The sequence below is a fragment of the Nothoprocta perdicaria genome, unplaced genomic scaffold (assembly GCF_003342845.1).
Source record: "Nothoprocta perdicaria isolate Ctin4 unplaced genomic scaffold, notPer1 scaffold_197, whole genome shotgun sequence".
Taxonomy (NCBI): Eukaryota; Metazoa; Chordata; class Aves; order Tinamiformes; family Tinamidae; genus Nothoprocta; species Nothoprocta perdicaria.
This window is the reverse complement of record NW_020455171.1, coordinates 1,239,347-1,255,362: the sequence shown is the minus strand read 5'-3', so window position 1 is coordinate 1,255,362 and position 16,016 is coordinate 1,239,347. Positions and strand designations below refer to the sequence as shown.

The following is a 16,016-nucleotide window of genomic DNA, read 5'->3' as shown; positions in this document are numbered from 1 at the left end:
TCCTGGCACTGCAGCCCGTGGCTCGCGCCGCCGCGCTCGGCGCCCCGCGGACGCTGCCCGGTAAGCGACGCCGTCCCCGTGCCCCGGTTGTCCCGGGGCCGCCGCGGTGCCCGCCGGGACGGCGGCCGTTGTGGGAGCCGCGGCGGGGCGGGACGGAGAGCGGCACCTGCCTCCCGCCGCCGGCTCTCGCTGCCGCCCGGCCCCGCGCGGCGGCCCGAGCGCCCCTCGGAGCGGAGCCTCGCCCGGCCGCCGCGGCGGGACGGCGGCAACGGGAGCCCCTCCAGGTGCCCGGTGTTTATTTAGGACTTTTGGTTGTCTTCCTCTTTTCTCCTTCCGCGGCGCTGCTTGTCCCGCCGCGGCGGGCCGGGCAGGTCGGGGCTGCGCTCGCCTCGCGGCGCTGCCGCGTGTCCGTGGGCGCTTCCCGTCGCAGCTTCCTCGGGAAAGGATGGCGCTGACAAGGGTCGCTTCCCCTTGCCAAGATAAGGAGCTCTCGGGCTGTTGAGCCTTTAGTCCAGAGTGCTTGAAACCCTGTCCAGCTCTGCCGTGAGTTCTGTGCATTGTTGTTTATTTAGTTTCTCACGTGAAGCACTTGGTCCTGCAGGGTTCTTCGGGAATGGCAGCTGGCGGGAGCTTCTCGGGTGGGCTCGCGCGGCAGATCCTGCCCTGGCTTTGAGGGGCATTGGCTGCGGATGGCGGTGAGGGGGGAAAGGCCCCGGCGGCTCCGTCAGGGACGAGCCCGCAGCCCTGCCAACCTGGAGGCGTTTGCTTCAGCCCCTTGGGCGCCGAGCTACTGAGATTCTTGAACATGAACGGCAAAATGCACCTTTGCAACTTGGTCAAAAAGAGACTGTTCAGACTTCAGTTGCAGCTAGACTATAAATGTTATTTCTAGTTTTATTTCATTATCAGTTAGTTTTGCTGTTGAGGTAGTAGCGATTTTGAAGTATTTTGAAGCAGTGGCAACTCCTTGCGCCCTCAGAGCCGCCCGCGTTCGGCTGGTCTGGCCGCATCCCCAGGGCATCAGCRGGCTCCGCAGCACCCCAGGCTCCCTGTCCAGACCCCGGCTGTTCCTGCATGGCAAGGGCAGCTTGTGGCCACGCGCTGGGGCTGCCCCGTCGCCCCCCGGCACTCAGCGAGCAGCCTGGCTGCGCCTCGGGTGCCCGCAGCGCTGCTTTGCTGCCCTGGGCTCCCGGGGGGCTCCGGCCGCGCCGTGCGGCGCTTGCGGCAGGCGCCCGGGCTGCGGGTGCCCCGGGCGARCAGACAGGCCCCGGGAGCTGCCCCGGTGCCCGGTGCTGCCCCGGGCAGCTCTCGGAGCCGGGGGCCCAGCGCCCGCGGCGGCTGCTCTGCGTGCTCTGAGGTGGGTGCTGAGACAGGCCCGAAACGGGATGGGAGGGGGAGACATCCCGCTTGGAGCATCCCAAGACGCACGCAAGGGAGCAGGGGCTGTCAGAAGGCTCTGCATTTGATTTTCTCTCCCTTTTAATCCTTTCTTGGCACTTACTTACATCAAAGGCTCTGCGTTTCCTATGCTGCTTGTATTGAGAAGCCGTCACCCCCTGCATTGACAGATTCTCTCCTGCTGCTCCGCAGTGACAGACTCTTCAGGTCCCAGGGCACCATTTACAGGCAGCAACAATTTTTTTTCCAGCACACCGGGAAACTATAAGGTGCCATTTGAACCTTGTCACTTCTTCCATGAACTATGGTGGTACTCAAGCCTTGACCATAAATATTTCAAAAGCATAGGGAATGCTTGTGTTTTAAGACTATATCCAAAGAAAATCAGTGTTTACTTCTAGCACTGGTAATTTGGGGAGAARTGTTCAAAAAGAAACTTTTTGATTTGTTTTCCTTTTATTTTGTTCCTAGAAAACTGGAGTGACAACAGAATACATTGTCCTCATATCTCAGTTAATCAGAATGCTCTGTTTTCAGCACAGGTAATGTTAAGAATTTGTGTAGTAACCAGTGTTTTGACTTCAGATGAGGAATGTCAAATCAAAAGAAAACATAATCCTAGAGGATATTTTTTCCCCAGAGTTGCTTTAAAAAAAAAAATGGGGGGAAAGCGGGAAACAAAAACAAATCTATAAAATGCTGTGAAGGAACATGGGTTGTAACAATTCTTTCCTGTGATGTACCAAATTTTCTGCCCATATTCTTTGGACAGGATTTTGTTTTAAGGATTTTTGTTGTTGCTGTTTATGCTGTTTATATAAAAATGGATTTAGTTATATTACAGTAATTCACAAATGTGTATAACTGTTTTTCTTTTTTTTAAAAAAAAAAACTTTTAAACTTTTAAAAAAAAGTTTTAGTTGCATTTATGTGTGTTTTTCTGGTGTAATTCTAATCTTTCATGGTAGAGGAAGATTTTTAATAGCAGAGGTAGGGTCTGATTCTTCTTTGAAGCTACAATGCTTTTCATTTCCTAACACTTCAGGTAAAAAGTGTATGAATCCAGTGATTAATTCCATATCAATTAACTATTGTAATAAAGAAGGTGCCCTGCTGCTAGACTAATTCAAGATAATGGAAATTACTTGCATGCCTAATGTGCTCCAAGGTTACAGTTCTTTATTTGCAGAAATTCCTGTGCTACTATGCTGCTCTTTGATTATCTTAGTATTATTTAGCAGCAATATCTTAATTCTTACTATTGTAGTTAAAAACTGAATATGGACAAACTGAAGAGTGAGCCCAAAACAAGTCCTCTCACTGGTAGTGATCACTTTTTTTTTTATATTTCCTTCCCTTTTCTTAAACTTAATTTGTCCTTTTTTTTCCTAATGTCTCTTTCTTCTTTTTCCAAAACTCAACATCAGCACCAAAAGAAGAGACTGTTGTTTCTATAGTCGCTTGTTTTAGTTTTATTTTGTGGTTCTGTTTTGGGCTTTGTCTTTCTACTTCACCATCCTTTGCCAAAGCTAATTTCTAGCAGTAGCGTGGATAATATTGCAGTTGCATCCAATCTTAAATACTCTGTTGTTTAATTTTGTCAGGGTTTTGGCAGACTGGTGATTTCACACTTGTAATGAAAGCAAATATGTTTCAGGCTGTGTTATATCTATTCTTTCTGAAAGCCTTTTCATTTTACATAAACATACTCAGGGCAGGTAAGAATATTGATTTAAGACTATTGTTACTTTTTAGGGAGAAAAAGAAAGGGAAAGAAACTGATGCAGAATCTGAATAGTTGGTCTGACTACTTAAACTGTGATTTAAATGTTTTAAGAACACCAGTGGATTTTCTTTCTTTCCTTCTTTCTTTCTTAGTAACGAGTTTGTTTCAACTTGTYCGTATTCTTGCTCAAAAGAGTTCTCAGTGTGGCAAACTGATTAAAAACATGTCTGTTCTTATTCATCCTGCAACCCCAGGTATTGCCTGTAAAGTTATAATGATGCTTATTTATTTACTTTCTTAATTCAGACTTAGTCTAGTTACTTCTGGAGCTCATGTAAGACATTACTTGGAGAGGGTAGAAATGAAGATTAATGTCCCCACACCTTTTTGACAGCTCTGCAGAATACTTCAGGTGGTTTGGTGGTCTCTTCCAATTCAGTCTGGCCCAGCTCAAATGTAAAACTATTTGATTTTTAGATCTGATTGTCACCACGGTGTAGCAACTTCTTCAGAATCAGCCTTGTAGAAGACTGTGTGTCAGCTGTTTTATGCAGGCCAAGAGGAGGATAAATTTGCCTGGGAGAAATATTCATTATAGACTTGGTAGACTTGAAAAAAAGAATATGCCTCCAGTTGGAGGATTAGCCCAGAGGCTTTTGGGTGACAGCATCTCATGCGGTTCCAGTTTGCATGCTGTGGGAAGATGCCTCTCTGTTGAGCTGCTAGTAGCGGGATGATCATAGAGCTCTTCCCACGCGTGGAGGGAATGCAGCCTCCTTCTGCCCTGCTTCAGAGGCCTTGCTCTGACTCTCCATCCATGCTCTCTGCAGCTGATAAACAGGAGCTCTGTGTTTACGAGCAGACTTTGCAGTTATTTCTGTTCTGTGTAATGGACTCYGAAGCGTCTTTGCAGCCTGTTCTGTGCTTCTTTCTTGTGCTTCTGCAATTGCTCAAGTTGCTCATTATTTTCAGTTGTTTCTAAACCCTAAAATTCAATTCATGTGTTTGATTTATGAAGTCTGAAGAAGATGTGTAATGATTGTTAATTGGTAAGAGGAGTCCAGTTACAGATTATATAGAAATAAATAAATTCCTTACGGTGAAACACTTGATGTTGGTAGTTTGGCACACTAGGTATAGTGTTCCTTTTATCATTTACTGAGAAGATGGGATTACTTGATCCACTGCTCTTCATGCCTTTGGCAAGAAGATGCTTGTCCTTCAAGGAAAGCCTCATGCTGGAAGAGGAGGTGCATGTTGTCACCGCAGGCTTCCTTGTTTCAGACATGCACATTGCTAAGTTTGGCATGTTTTTGGTGAACTGGTGTATTTTAAAAGTCTCAAAGTCACTCATTTGGAAATGATGGGGAACATCTAATGGACCCTGTCAGATCTTAGCTCATCCCCTTTTGCTTGGGGTCTTTAATGCTCATTGCGTGTTCCTCTCAAAAGCTTTCTGAGTTCAGTTTGAGTTCCTGGGAAGGAACTCAGTCCTGCCCATGCCGCCCCTCGCCGCCCTGCTGTGGCCCTTCCTGGTGCYCCTGGACCTCTGCATCCGCTGCTGCTCTGTGCTAGGCCAAGCCTTCCCTCTCTCCTTGCAGCCTCCTTCCCAGCACCACGATCCGACAAGGGTCCTGAAACGCACACCTTCCCACTTGGCTGCTAGGAAGCACTGCGTTATCGACGGATGGCAAAGCTGTCTCATCTCTAAGGTGAGGTCTAGGGCTCCACACCAAGTAGCGTGACAGCGTGATCCCAGGTAGGAGCTAGAGTCCCAGGAAATTTGGGGAGAATTGTTTCCTCTTAGCCCTTGTTGTGGGAGGCAGCATGCAAAGCAGAAGCGTTACTAACCCGCAGCRCACCCCATGCCCTAGGATGCGCTGTTAGCCAGGGGCGCTGCTTGGCTTGAGCCTGGGAGACCTTGCAGCACGTGGGCGGAGTGTGGGCAGTCATGCCTAAGAGCTGTGTCTAATCTTGCAATGAAGGCCAACAACAAAGCGTTTTCCTCTCTATTGTTAAAGCTCAGTGTCATCAGAGTGCTGTTTGTACAGGAGGAAAAAAGATGTCGTTTGGTATCTAAGAGCAATGTTGAGCAATTCGGCCAGCTGTCCCTGAAGATGTGGGATGAAGACTAAGTCTGCTAGGGCTCCCTGGCTCCATTGCTCCTTTTGAAAATCCCAGAAGAGGGAGACAGGCCCACATCTCCCTGCAAACAGAGCACTAAGTTCTAACAGATGCTGGTAGTAGATGGAGCAGGTTACCTGCTGTCACCTTTTCCACATCTGCGGACCGAAAACCTTTTGTATTTGTCAGTGTTACATCTATCCTGTGGCTAACCGAGTCACRCTCATTTTGGGATCTCACTTTCTGCCACTGAAACAGGAATTTTCTTTCCTTTCATGTTTCCAGAGAAAGTTTCATCCCCTCTGAGAATAGTCAGAGGTGTGCACAGTCTTAAGTTCCTGATGCTAGGAAAGATGGACACATACCATCTGTATGGTTTTACTTGCCCAGGCTGTGTATTCCTCTCCTTTGCAGATTGCACTGGTGTCCAACTGGTGTCTCCGAGATGATAAATATGTAGGTGATGTAAGTTARTTCCAGTTTCTAAGTCTGTGTTTCATGATCAGTGTAAGCAAGGCAACCTAGAAGTAGGCTGACTCCAAATTACAGGTTTGCCTCCAGATGGTTCCTCGAGCAGTCTTGTTGCACAGCTGGCTTGATTAGAGCTGCTTAAGCTGATTGTGAAACTGCASACTAACAATCTAGTTGGCTCCAGCTTGTCCAGAAGAGTCTTAACAGTTCAAGGTACTTCTTGACAGGACTCTGTAATGCCTCTTCAGGCTAAAATTTCCTGCTTTGGCCTGGGATGTTGAATGGACCAATCTGGTAAGCTTTCTTCAGGAAGATTCTCGGTGTTCACTATGAGTGCAGTTGCCAACTTGTACCCAAATATTGTTGGAGGGAGGCCCTCTTTCGGATGGGCTACCCTTGGTGTGGCCCAAAGTTCAGCAAGGGGCAAGTCCTTTCCATGCCATCGTGTTACACTGGCTATGGGGGTTCCGTTGCCCTCTGACGTCCTGCAGTTACAGTCCCCTGGAGCTGCCCAGTATCAGCTGGGGCTGAGGACTGTGGAGGAAGTCCCTGGGACAGAGCAGCACCTGGAGGAACAAGAGTTGCTGCTCTGTTGGCTTAGCAATATTGCTGAGCCTCCCCTTGGTGACTTTTTTTAGGTTCCCTGCCCCTTCTCCTGGCCTAAGGCCGGCATTTACATAATGCAGCAGTGAGCTCATTCTGGAAATTACCCTGAAAGAGAATTGTGCTATAGTAGGAGCAGTGTCTTGCTAGCTTAGCTCCTGCAAGAGTGCTGGATCGCTGCAACTGGTGCTCTGCAAGATGAGGCTAGCCCAGATCCTTCTGGAAAGAAGATGAAAAATGTGGAGCACAAGAGAACTGGATTTAGCAGGAGAGGGGGGGAAAAAAAAAAGGCACATCTGCAACCAACCTCACTGGTAATTGCTGTCTGCAGGAACAGTTTCAGCTGGTGTCAAATTAGCTCATATGCATGAGCTAGTTCTTCAGAACAGGTTAAGTTTGCAACCTGAGGTTGCAGTATGTGAGGGGAGTTGTGTTAKTTCCTCTGATGAGTGGCTAAATAGAGGCTTGTTCTTTCAGGTGGCAGGGTTTTTTTGGGAAAAGAGGAGCCAGATTTCAAATTTACCTGTGAAATGCAGTAACCTGTCATCTCTAGGGGAAGCTGGAAAATTATTAGGTAAGTTGTTGTACTGGCTGTTTGACCAGTAACTTCTGCACAAAGGCAGTGCAAATGTTTTCTAACTCTGAAATGACTGATGAGGAGTAAGCTGTCCAAGCAATCCTGTAGGTAGGCATTCCTGAATCTTTTTTTTTTCTTGGAAGCCTCAGTTATTCTGCTTGCTGAAGCAAATTTAAGCAATTCTTGCTTTTACCAAAGAAATGCTGKATTTCTGTTCAGATTCTAGGAAGCAGCGAGTCTTCGCACAAGTCTGTGGAGAGAGAAGGGGAAGACCAGCTTTTTGCTTAATTAGCTTTTATGACAGTGTTTGAGCTGCTTAAACAGAGGAGTCTTGAAATTAATGACAGATTATTTTCCAAAGCTCTGGTGCACATGTGCTTAGGTGAAATAAAATAAACAGTGCTAAATAAACTGTGCTATCACTCTGACCACTAATGAGACTCTGGACGGGTACCAGAAGCATACAAATAAATAGCATCTTTGACTCTTTCACTGATAGAGTGCAGGGACCTTTGACCAAGCCATTACATCTCAAAATGCCCTTCTCCAGGAGCTAAAACATGAAGTGATGTTATTTAGAAAAACAAACAAACTATAGAGTGTCCCAGAGGAAGATGATTGACTTCAGCTTTTATTAATTCATCTGCAGTGCCTTTGCAGGAGCTTTTAGGGTTTAATTGAGGTTAAGAGGTTGGAATCTGTGGTAAACAAAAGAATGGCATATGGGCAGTCTGAAATTGTGTATATTTAAGTAAGAGCATTCCTTCTGGCCACTTGTTTTCGTAGAGCAGTTATTCCTGGCTCACAACTTAAACAAAAAAAAAAGTGTAAACATCAATGCCTAGCAAGTTAATAATTCATTACATTTTATCACATTCTAACATACCTCTAAAGAAGAGAAAGCTGATCTAAGCTTGTGTTTGACCTCCTCCTTAAGATTAAGGACATTGCTTCTTTAACCTCTTACTTGCTGTTGCACGGTCAAGGAGCTGATTTGTTTTAAAACTTGAAAACAGTAACACCTTCTCTCTATTCTTTTCTCTCTATTCTTTTTTACTYTTTCTAACAGTCCATGGTTGTTCCCTTAAAAATGCAAATGGCCAAAGCAAACTTTCCAGCAGCCCTTTTTTTATAGGAGCTGTGAGGAGTTGGGTTTCAGTCTTGAGCTGTCCACAGAGCTGTATGTGTGCACGTTGCCAGGGTTGTTTCCTTAGTTGCCTTTTCTGAACTGTGCCATAAGCTGCTTGAATATATTTGTTAGACTCCATCTCCTCTTGTGAACGAGAATGAGTAGCAGCTACTGCAGCAGTTTGACGGTAAAGATGCACCTCCTTGGGCTGCAAGGTCTGAGTCCATACTCTGAAGCCTTTATGGTCTCCATTAAATTTCACGGAGCGTATGACATCGGCTGACCATAACAACGGCGACCTGTGGGCCTCRGGCCATTTTGTAGACATCTGTTATTTATGTATGGCTGTTAATAGTGCGTGACCTAGAATCTAAGAGGACTCATCAATATAATTATATTGATAAGAGAGGATAAATGAGAGATTTTCTCTTAATATTTCATCTAGGAGCAGCTTTCACTGTTATTTTCCATGAAGTCAAATGTGCTTTTCTTTTATTCCTTGCTTAAAATTTAGAGCAATCTTCTTTTTTTTAAAAAAAATACTAATTTTTAGACTGGAATTCTGATTTTTCTTTCCCACTCTTTCTGAGTGGGAAAAGAAGCCAGAGGGTGACTGCCTCATTTTGAGAGCCGTAATGCATTACGTGTGATTTATGTGTATTTTTGTCTATAATTGAAGCTGTATATAGAGAACTTGGGCAAAACATGGTTAGTTAGGTAGTATTGTATATACCAGTGCAATGGAGGAATTGCATGGCACAGCTTTTGTATTTGCAAAATAATGCTTACAGATCTTTACTTGTATTTAAAGTTTTAAAACAATAATAGTTTAAAAAAAAGTAATATTTGAGCACAGAATTGTAAAGAGGAGGGTAAGATTTTTTTCCTCTGAATTGTACTTTGTCTTCCTTACATTTTCCATGCCAGAATATTTCCACTGTATTCTTCCCCTGAAACAAGACAAAGTAAATTTAAATGCCAAAGCAACTTTGTATAATGTTTGAAACCCTTAAAAAAAGTGTGCCTATATATATACTGTATCTCTCTCTATATATATAGACTGTATATACTGTGTGTGCCTCTCTCTCTATATATATGTATGTATATATAGACAGACACACATATAATATAGAGATTTTGTGTGTGTATATATATATAAAATTTGTGACATCCTGTAAGCACAATTGAGTGTCCCTGTTTAACCTCTTTTTTGAAAGAAAGTGCTGGCTTTTCCAATTTATGAATAAGATTAAAAATACCTTCTGTGACTGAAAATATTATAAAGCAGAATGCTTATGAGGGCATCTTGAACTTAAGATAAATGCAAACTAGATGCAAAGTTTTCTTCTGAGAACATTTGCTCTGTAGCGTTTCTCCTGTGTGGTCAGTGTAGAACGCCCTGCTCCCTTGCTGCTCCCGACCCTCTCTGTCCCTGCGCCCGTTTCCGACGCTGCCGGGACCGTCGCCGCTTCCCCGTGCGGCCGCGCGTCCCGACGCGTCCCCTGCGGGACACGCGCGGCTCCCGGCAYGGCGCTTCCTGGGCACCCCGGGCGCCAGTCACAGGGCCCGCGTTTCACTGCAGAAATAAGTCGTGTGTCAGAGTATCTTGTACGTGGTGGAAAGAAATAACTGACGTGTTGTCCTTGACCTTGGAGGTGCAGAGCAGGCCTCGCAGAGACCCTTACTGACTTCTTCAAGAAGCAGCGTGCAGTGGTTTAGGCACTGGGGCAGCAGTGGCAATTACTTCCTTTGGATCCACAGGCAGGTTGACCTGGGCTGTGGACAGGTACAAGGAGCATTCTTGCTCCCTTCTGCCTTCTTTTAGCAACCTTCTGTTTTGTCCTCTTGAGCTRCACTGGAGAGGCCAGGAACACTGCTGTTTTTCTTAGTAGGATAGCCACCTGGAGAAGGAATAGTCCTTTGAAAGCTAGGAGATGGACTGTCTGTAATGCTGGGTTCAGCAACCCCTTGTTGTTGTACTCCCTTCCCTGACAAGATAGGTCATGCTAGGGGGAGTATATAATATCCCGTCCTGCCCATCCTTTGCATAATACTAGCCTGCTGGCAAGAGATGGGGAGCCTTGCAACATGCGCTGAGGATGGGCCCARTCCTCCAGAAACGAGCTCTGCAGCCTCAGGTGCTCAGAGGGAGAGCTGGCCCTGGGCGAGATACCTGTGGATTTTGTGKTGGGCCCCCTCCCCAGGGGGTGGTAGGTGTTGTGGCAGGTAGTGTCCTCACTGGGRGAGGTACCTGCTTTATAGGACTGGTGAAGAGCTGCTAGCAAACAGGTTAACGTCGTGGTCCTGCAGAACGTAAGGCTTTTCAAGCCCGCTTGAACTCTTAGTTGGAACTTTATGTTGGATCTGTGCTCTGTGTGGTCATGGTGGTTCGGGACCCAGTACTAAATGCCTTAAATCTGAACTCTCTGTAGTTGTTTGACTTGTCCTGCGGCAGCCCCTGTGCAGAACAGGTTCTGGAGCCTCGGCACTGTGTCTGCTTGAGCCTGCCTGGGGTGAATTGCACTCGTAACCTCAGCAGGGAGACCAAGCTCACCTGGCGCTAAGGTGCACCAGGAGCATGTGCATCATCCGCAAGAGGTTCTCCACAACCTCTGGCACAGAGGTGGTGACAGGCAGCTGGGAAAACCGTAGTACCTTGAGCTCCCATGGACATTTCTGCTACTACCTCTTCTGCATCTACCTCTTGCTGGCTTGGAGTGCACTTAAAAGGGCAGGAGGAGCTGGCTGAAGCCTTCTGGGCTGTGCRTTTCCTGCMCTCCATCACTGCTTGGTGTCGAGCTAGCTCAGTGTCTGCCAGCATTCACCCATGCCCTTCCCTCAGGGAGCCTTCCCCTTCGTGGCGGACTCGCTTGGGCCATATGGCTTCACRGAGCAGCTCAGGCTGCTTAAGACACCCTGATGTCTCCGTAACAGCCTCAGCTGCCTCATGGAAAAGGATTTGGGTCTGGCTGTTGTCTCTGAGCTTTTGGTCTGTCAGCGTGCTGATCTATACAGCTGCCTCGTGTGCTGCTGTGAGGGAGTTTGTCAATTAGAGCTGTATAAATAAACCAGCCAAGTGGTCCGTATGCATCTTCCATCTGCAGCTGCCAGGTGCCCTAGGATGTTTTCTTGAACTGGAGAGCATTGGGGTGGAGAGGGCTGCAAATAAATGTCATGAATTGCTGAGGAAACTGTATTTAACCTGACTATAATGTGAAGATGATATTGGCTACTGTGCATTTGGGAATKAATGGAATTTCTGCTGTCATTTTTGTAGCTATTATTGTAACTTCAGCTCTAAGATATTTGTGTAATATTCCAGACTGCTGCATTTTTACATCTGCAATTTCAGCATCTTTTACAGTGAACTGAAGAATATAAAACGGTGCCACTTAGGCTCAATTTCCAGGAAGAAGCTGTCAGTGTTTGTCTTGCAAAAATTATTAAACAGTGGCTCAACCTTTTCTCTCCTGCAAGTTTGCACAATTTTCCCCTTGGAGTTTACGCATAGTCTCACAGTGGTTTCCCAGAACAAAGGGCAAGTGAGAGAAAGATGATTCAAATAAAATGCTGAGYCCTCCTCATCAGCGTACACATGCTGTCTATTTTCATCAAGAATGAGATATCCCATTAAAGAATKGGCTGCTCCCTGCCCCCATCTCCGTATGCCTCTTCAGGAAATAGTCTGTGTTGTCATCTGTTTTATTACTTGCTGGTGTCATGAAATCTCTTTTCTGGTTTGGTTTTCTAAGTAGATTTAATTGTTTTATGGCTCTCTCCTGTGATTCCTGGGCCATTTAAAACGTTGCCTGGTTTACGCTGTGAGTTTGTCAGAATCATTAAGGGCAGCTCTGTAAAATGAGTGACTCAGAGGATGGGAACCCAGAGCAGGTGCCACCTGAAAGCCCCATACAGGGATTCACTGCGAGCGTTTATATGGTTTGTGTTCCCACCTCTGGGGCAACATGATTCCCCATAATCAGCATGGGGGCTGACTAGCGCGGGATACCCCGTGACGATCACTCTGTGTGCRGCCTTTGCAGATGCTTCTGTTTTGCCTTTTCTGTTAACACTTTTTTTTGTTTTTCCCCCCAAGAGGAAAACGTCTCGTTACACGTGGGCTGCCTGCTGCTGCCCACGTTTGCGGCCCTCTTCCGAGCAGCGTGGCCCTGATGCTCTCCCTTTCCTGGCAGGTGTGTGGGATGAAGGGAGCCGGAGCGTCGGCAGAGAGGAGCTCCCCGCAGGCGCGCCGGGCATGAGGAGCTGCCCGCGATGAGCAGGACGCTGCTGGCCGGCAGGATGCAGCACGAGAGCCGGAGCATGTGCGTCTTCCTGCCCAACAGGGAGCAGCTCAGCATCTCCGTGGGGGTGAGTGAGGAGCGAAGCTCTCGCCGCGCTCCTGGCGTCGCGGCCGCCCTCGCGCCCGTTTCCACCAGCCTCTGTTGTATTGTTCTCTCCAGGGCGTCGTGTCAGTCTGCTGACCACAAGGCTATTAGCCAGCTTAGTGTAATTAGTGCTCCGTTTTCTAATTGAGCAGTTTCAAAACACTTGCAGAGTTTATTGAAAGTCTGTCCTGGTTATGTTTTGGGGTGGCGGTGGGGAGGGGTTCCTTTGGTTCTCTTTTTAATTATTGCTTTTTTGTTCCGAGTGGTTTTGCCACAAGTAACAAACGAGTGATTTTAAAATTGAACCTGAAATGCCTTTATCCTTAGACTTAGTAGGCATTGCTAATACAGAGCATACCTCTGTTTGCTCTGGCATTTTAGCTATTTTGGGATTTAATACTTTGTAGATCTCTTCAAAGACTTCATGGTAGGGTGGATGGCCTTTGACTTATTTATTTTTTTTTAAGTATTTGTATGCACACAAACCAGAGGTAAGTTAAGTCATTTCATTTCTTTGATCGTAGCTTCAAACATGTAAGTGCGTGTGCAGAAGTGATAGCAAAGCCAGGCTGCCAGTTGGCTGCCAGTGTGGCCCAGTAACCACTGGAATGCAGTGCCCCTTTGTGTGATACTCATTGCTCTTTAAGCTTATGAAGTACTGAGTGTGCTTCAAATTCACATAACAAGCTAGCCTGAAAGTTTACTACTCTTATGAGTGTGTGCATGTATTATATGTGAGTTGATGAGGTTTTGCTTTGTTTTTCTAAACTGGGGATGGGGAGAAGATAGATAAGGTAAGCTGTTATTTTAAGCACGTGATTAGAAATGTGGCTTTTTGAAAGTATGCATGCTAATCTTTAAAATCCGTGCAGGAATTTTCCTACCTGCTATGCTTAAATGTGGCATTATCAACAGAAACCACTGCAAGGACTGGGTAGAGCAAGTTTTAGCTGTAAAATCTGGGAATCTCTGCTTTTTAGATCACTAGTTCAAATCCAGTCCATGTGGACACTCACAAAATTTTGCTGTCCACCAGCTTTTTGCAAGACACAAAATGATGATTCAATTAAGTTCTTGGAGGCAGGTGCCCAGCGGAGGGTAATGGTCCAGTTCGACTGACATTAAATCTCCGTTGTTTATAGCTTTTATCGGAGAGGCTAAAGATCGCAGATAATGGAGCCGGCCCTGCCTTGCTGAAGGTGCTGACTCGCGCGCAGACGTGCAGGCAGGACCTATGCAGTCGCTGCTCCCTGCTGCCTCCCTGGCTCTGTACCTCATGGTGCAGGTGTCTGAGCAGAGAGCACTGCCGTAAATGACCGGCTGGGTCGTGCTCTGCCCTGTTGAATCTGAGCACTGCTTAGTTCAAATGGTCACTGCTTGAATAACTGCAGTTTCTCATCACTGATGCAGGTATGCAGGGGAGGGCAGGCTGGGACATGGGGGCAGCTGGGGGCACCAGCAGGTCCAGCCATCACTCTCTGGCCAGGCTGGTGTGAGTCAAGTGGTGACTGAACCGGAGACACCTGAAATATTCTCCGGTTTTGTTCCTCTGTTCTGGCTTTGATGCATGTCCCTGGCTGCTGTTTTAAGTACAGTGTCATGCATCCGTTCTGACTGCAAGCTTAATTCTCTTTCCAAAGGGTGTGACATCCACAGGTCTGTCCCAAGTTCAGGGCTTTTGAACTGGCCACCCMCCACTGTAGCTGGGCCACAGCAGTGAAGAAATCCTGTCCCTGGCTTCTGCCCTGTCAAAAAATGTTCTTTTACCACCACTAATATCCATGTGAGCTATTTATCCTTTCAATTTGCTATTGTCAGACTGAGTCATGTTGGTGGAGACCTTCTGCTGGGGTTTTCTGAGCTAACCCCTGTGCCTTACGGCTGAAAATTGCGAGCTCCCACCAGCAGCTGCCCTTGAATCCTGAGAGAGCGGGATTTCCCGGACAGCTGGGAGCAGGAGCAGGCGGGGATCGGATGGAGAGGCTCCTGCACACACCTGGAGGTTCCCAGCCCTGGGAGCGGGGAGGACCTCGTGAGCCCTTACCTGTGTGCCTGTGGGGGTTACAAGGTCTCTGGCCAGCAGGTCCGTGTTTACAAGTTCCCTGGAAGTGCATCAGGCCGCAGCAGGTTCATAAGCACGGAAGTCCTGCTGGAGCTGAGCTGCACCAGGCCAGTGGGAATGGAGGGAATGTGCAGGGTCTCTACGGCCGCTTCTGCCTGCCTGTCCGAAGGGCTGCAGGGTGGAAAAGCACCTGGGCCTGCAGGGTCCCTTTATAGCTCAGTGCCGAGCTTGGTATTTTGGGCCTTGGGTGTTTCCTTCCCCCTCCCCATGAATGCATCTATAACATTGACATATATAACATATCTATATCATCTATAACATCTGTCAGTAGCCCTTTATAAAGATATTTTCCCTTTTCACTCTTGTTTCTACTTGTTTTAGTAGCTAGAAAGATGGGAAAATGTGTACTTGGACATGCACGTGTGTGGAAGAGAATATCTGTCTAACTGAAAATGTGAGTTCTCAAAACATAGTTCTGTACTAATTGCATAAAGAGTGGAATGTGAACTGATATAACTGGGCAAATCACCAAAACTAGCTTTTTATTAGACTTCTTTCTTTATCCCACCACTCCTTCAAAACAAAAACAAAAATTGAGATCTCACAGTTGTAAAGATCTTTTTAAAGGAACATCAAAGCAATTTTCTATTAATGAAACTAGAATCCAAATTTAATTAACACAACCACAGATGATACTTTTTGCTTCTATTCCAATAATAATGCCACTACATGGGATTTTCAAAACACTTTAACCTCTGTGGTGTGGAATGCAAATACCAAATAATCTTGCAGCTCTGTGTGGTGGGTGAGAATCATTATCCTTCCAGTAAAGCATAGTTCTTGCCTTTGATAAGCAAAGGATTTATGCACATAAATCCTGCCCCTGCCCCACCATGTAAATTCCCTCCTAGATAAGAATTTTCCTATATGTGTTTCATGTGGTCAGGTTTAGACTGAGGTCTGTTCTTCAAAACAGTTTTATTTTCAAGCTCCTCACAGACATGAATGTTGATGGAAGAAGACTGGGAGCCGTTTTGCAATCCCTTCACCCGTTGTGAGATATTTAACTTGTTAACTAGGTTGTTTGGGGGGACAGTGAACAGGGAAACTCTGTGCTCATTATCAGCTGTGATCACTTAGAAAAGCAGAGCAGGGAGGAGCMGTAGCGGGTGCTGCAGCCACCCTGAGGACATAAAGGGGAGGCTTCTGCTGGGAACAATGATTTTTTCTAATGCTCAGTTTTATATATCTAGCTGTACGGTATTATAGTTTTTATAGTGTTCTGGATTATCTTTTATCTTCCTGGTACTTGAAAACCTGATGATCAATATCAACTTGTTTTTACAAGTATCTCCTATTTTTTTTCCTTATTTTTTCTTGATGGCAGCATCTCAGTAAGAGAATGAGACCTATTCTGGTAGAGAACAGGTTACTTCATGAGTGAAGCAGTACAACCAGCCACTCTATCTGTGTTTTGGTAGCTCCAAGTTGGTCATAAATAGTATTGCTTCTTGCCAACTCGGTGAAAGGAAGCTCGAGTA

General features: G+C 46.3%; 1 protein-coding gene across 4 annotated transcripts in view; it reads left to right on the top strand.

The window, feature by feature from the left end:
• Positions 1–1,905: 1,905 nt before the first annotated feature.
• Positions 1,906–16,016, top strand: part of FRMD1 (FERM domain containing 1) — a 36,570-nt gene continuing 22,459 nt past the window's right edge. For 2 of the 4 annotated variants that reach the window (XM_026037388.1, XM_026037385.1), the window contains exons 1-2: positions 6,836–6,896; positions 12,222–12,396. In XM_026037388.1, coding sequence (XP_025893173.1) covers positions 12,301–12,396 — 96 coding nt within the window. In that variant the 5' untranslated portion in view covers positions 6,836–6,896; positions 12,222–12,300. Of the gene's footprint in view, positions 1,941–5,943; positions 6,014–6,835; positions 6,897–12,221; positions 12,397–16,016 lie in introns of those variants that run through there. The other 2 variants (XM_026037387.1, XM_026037386.1) reach the window with 2 other exon arrangements.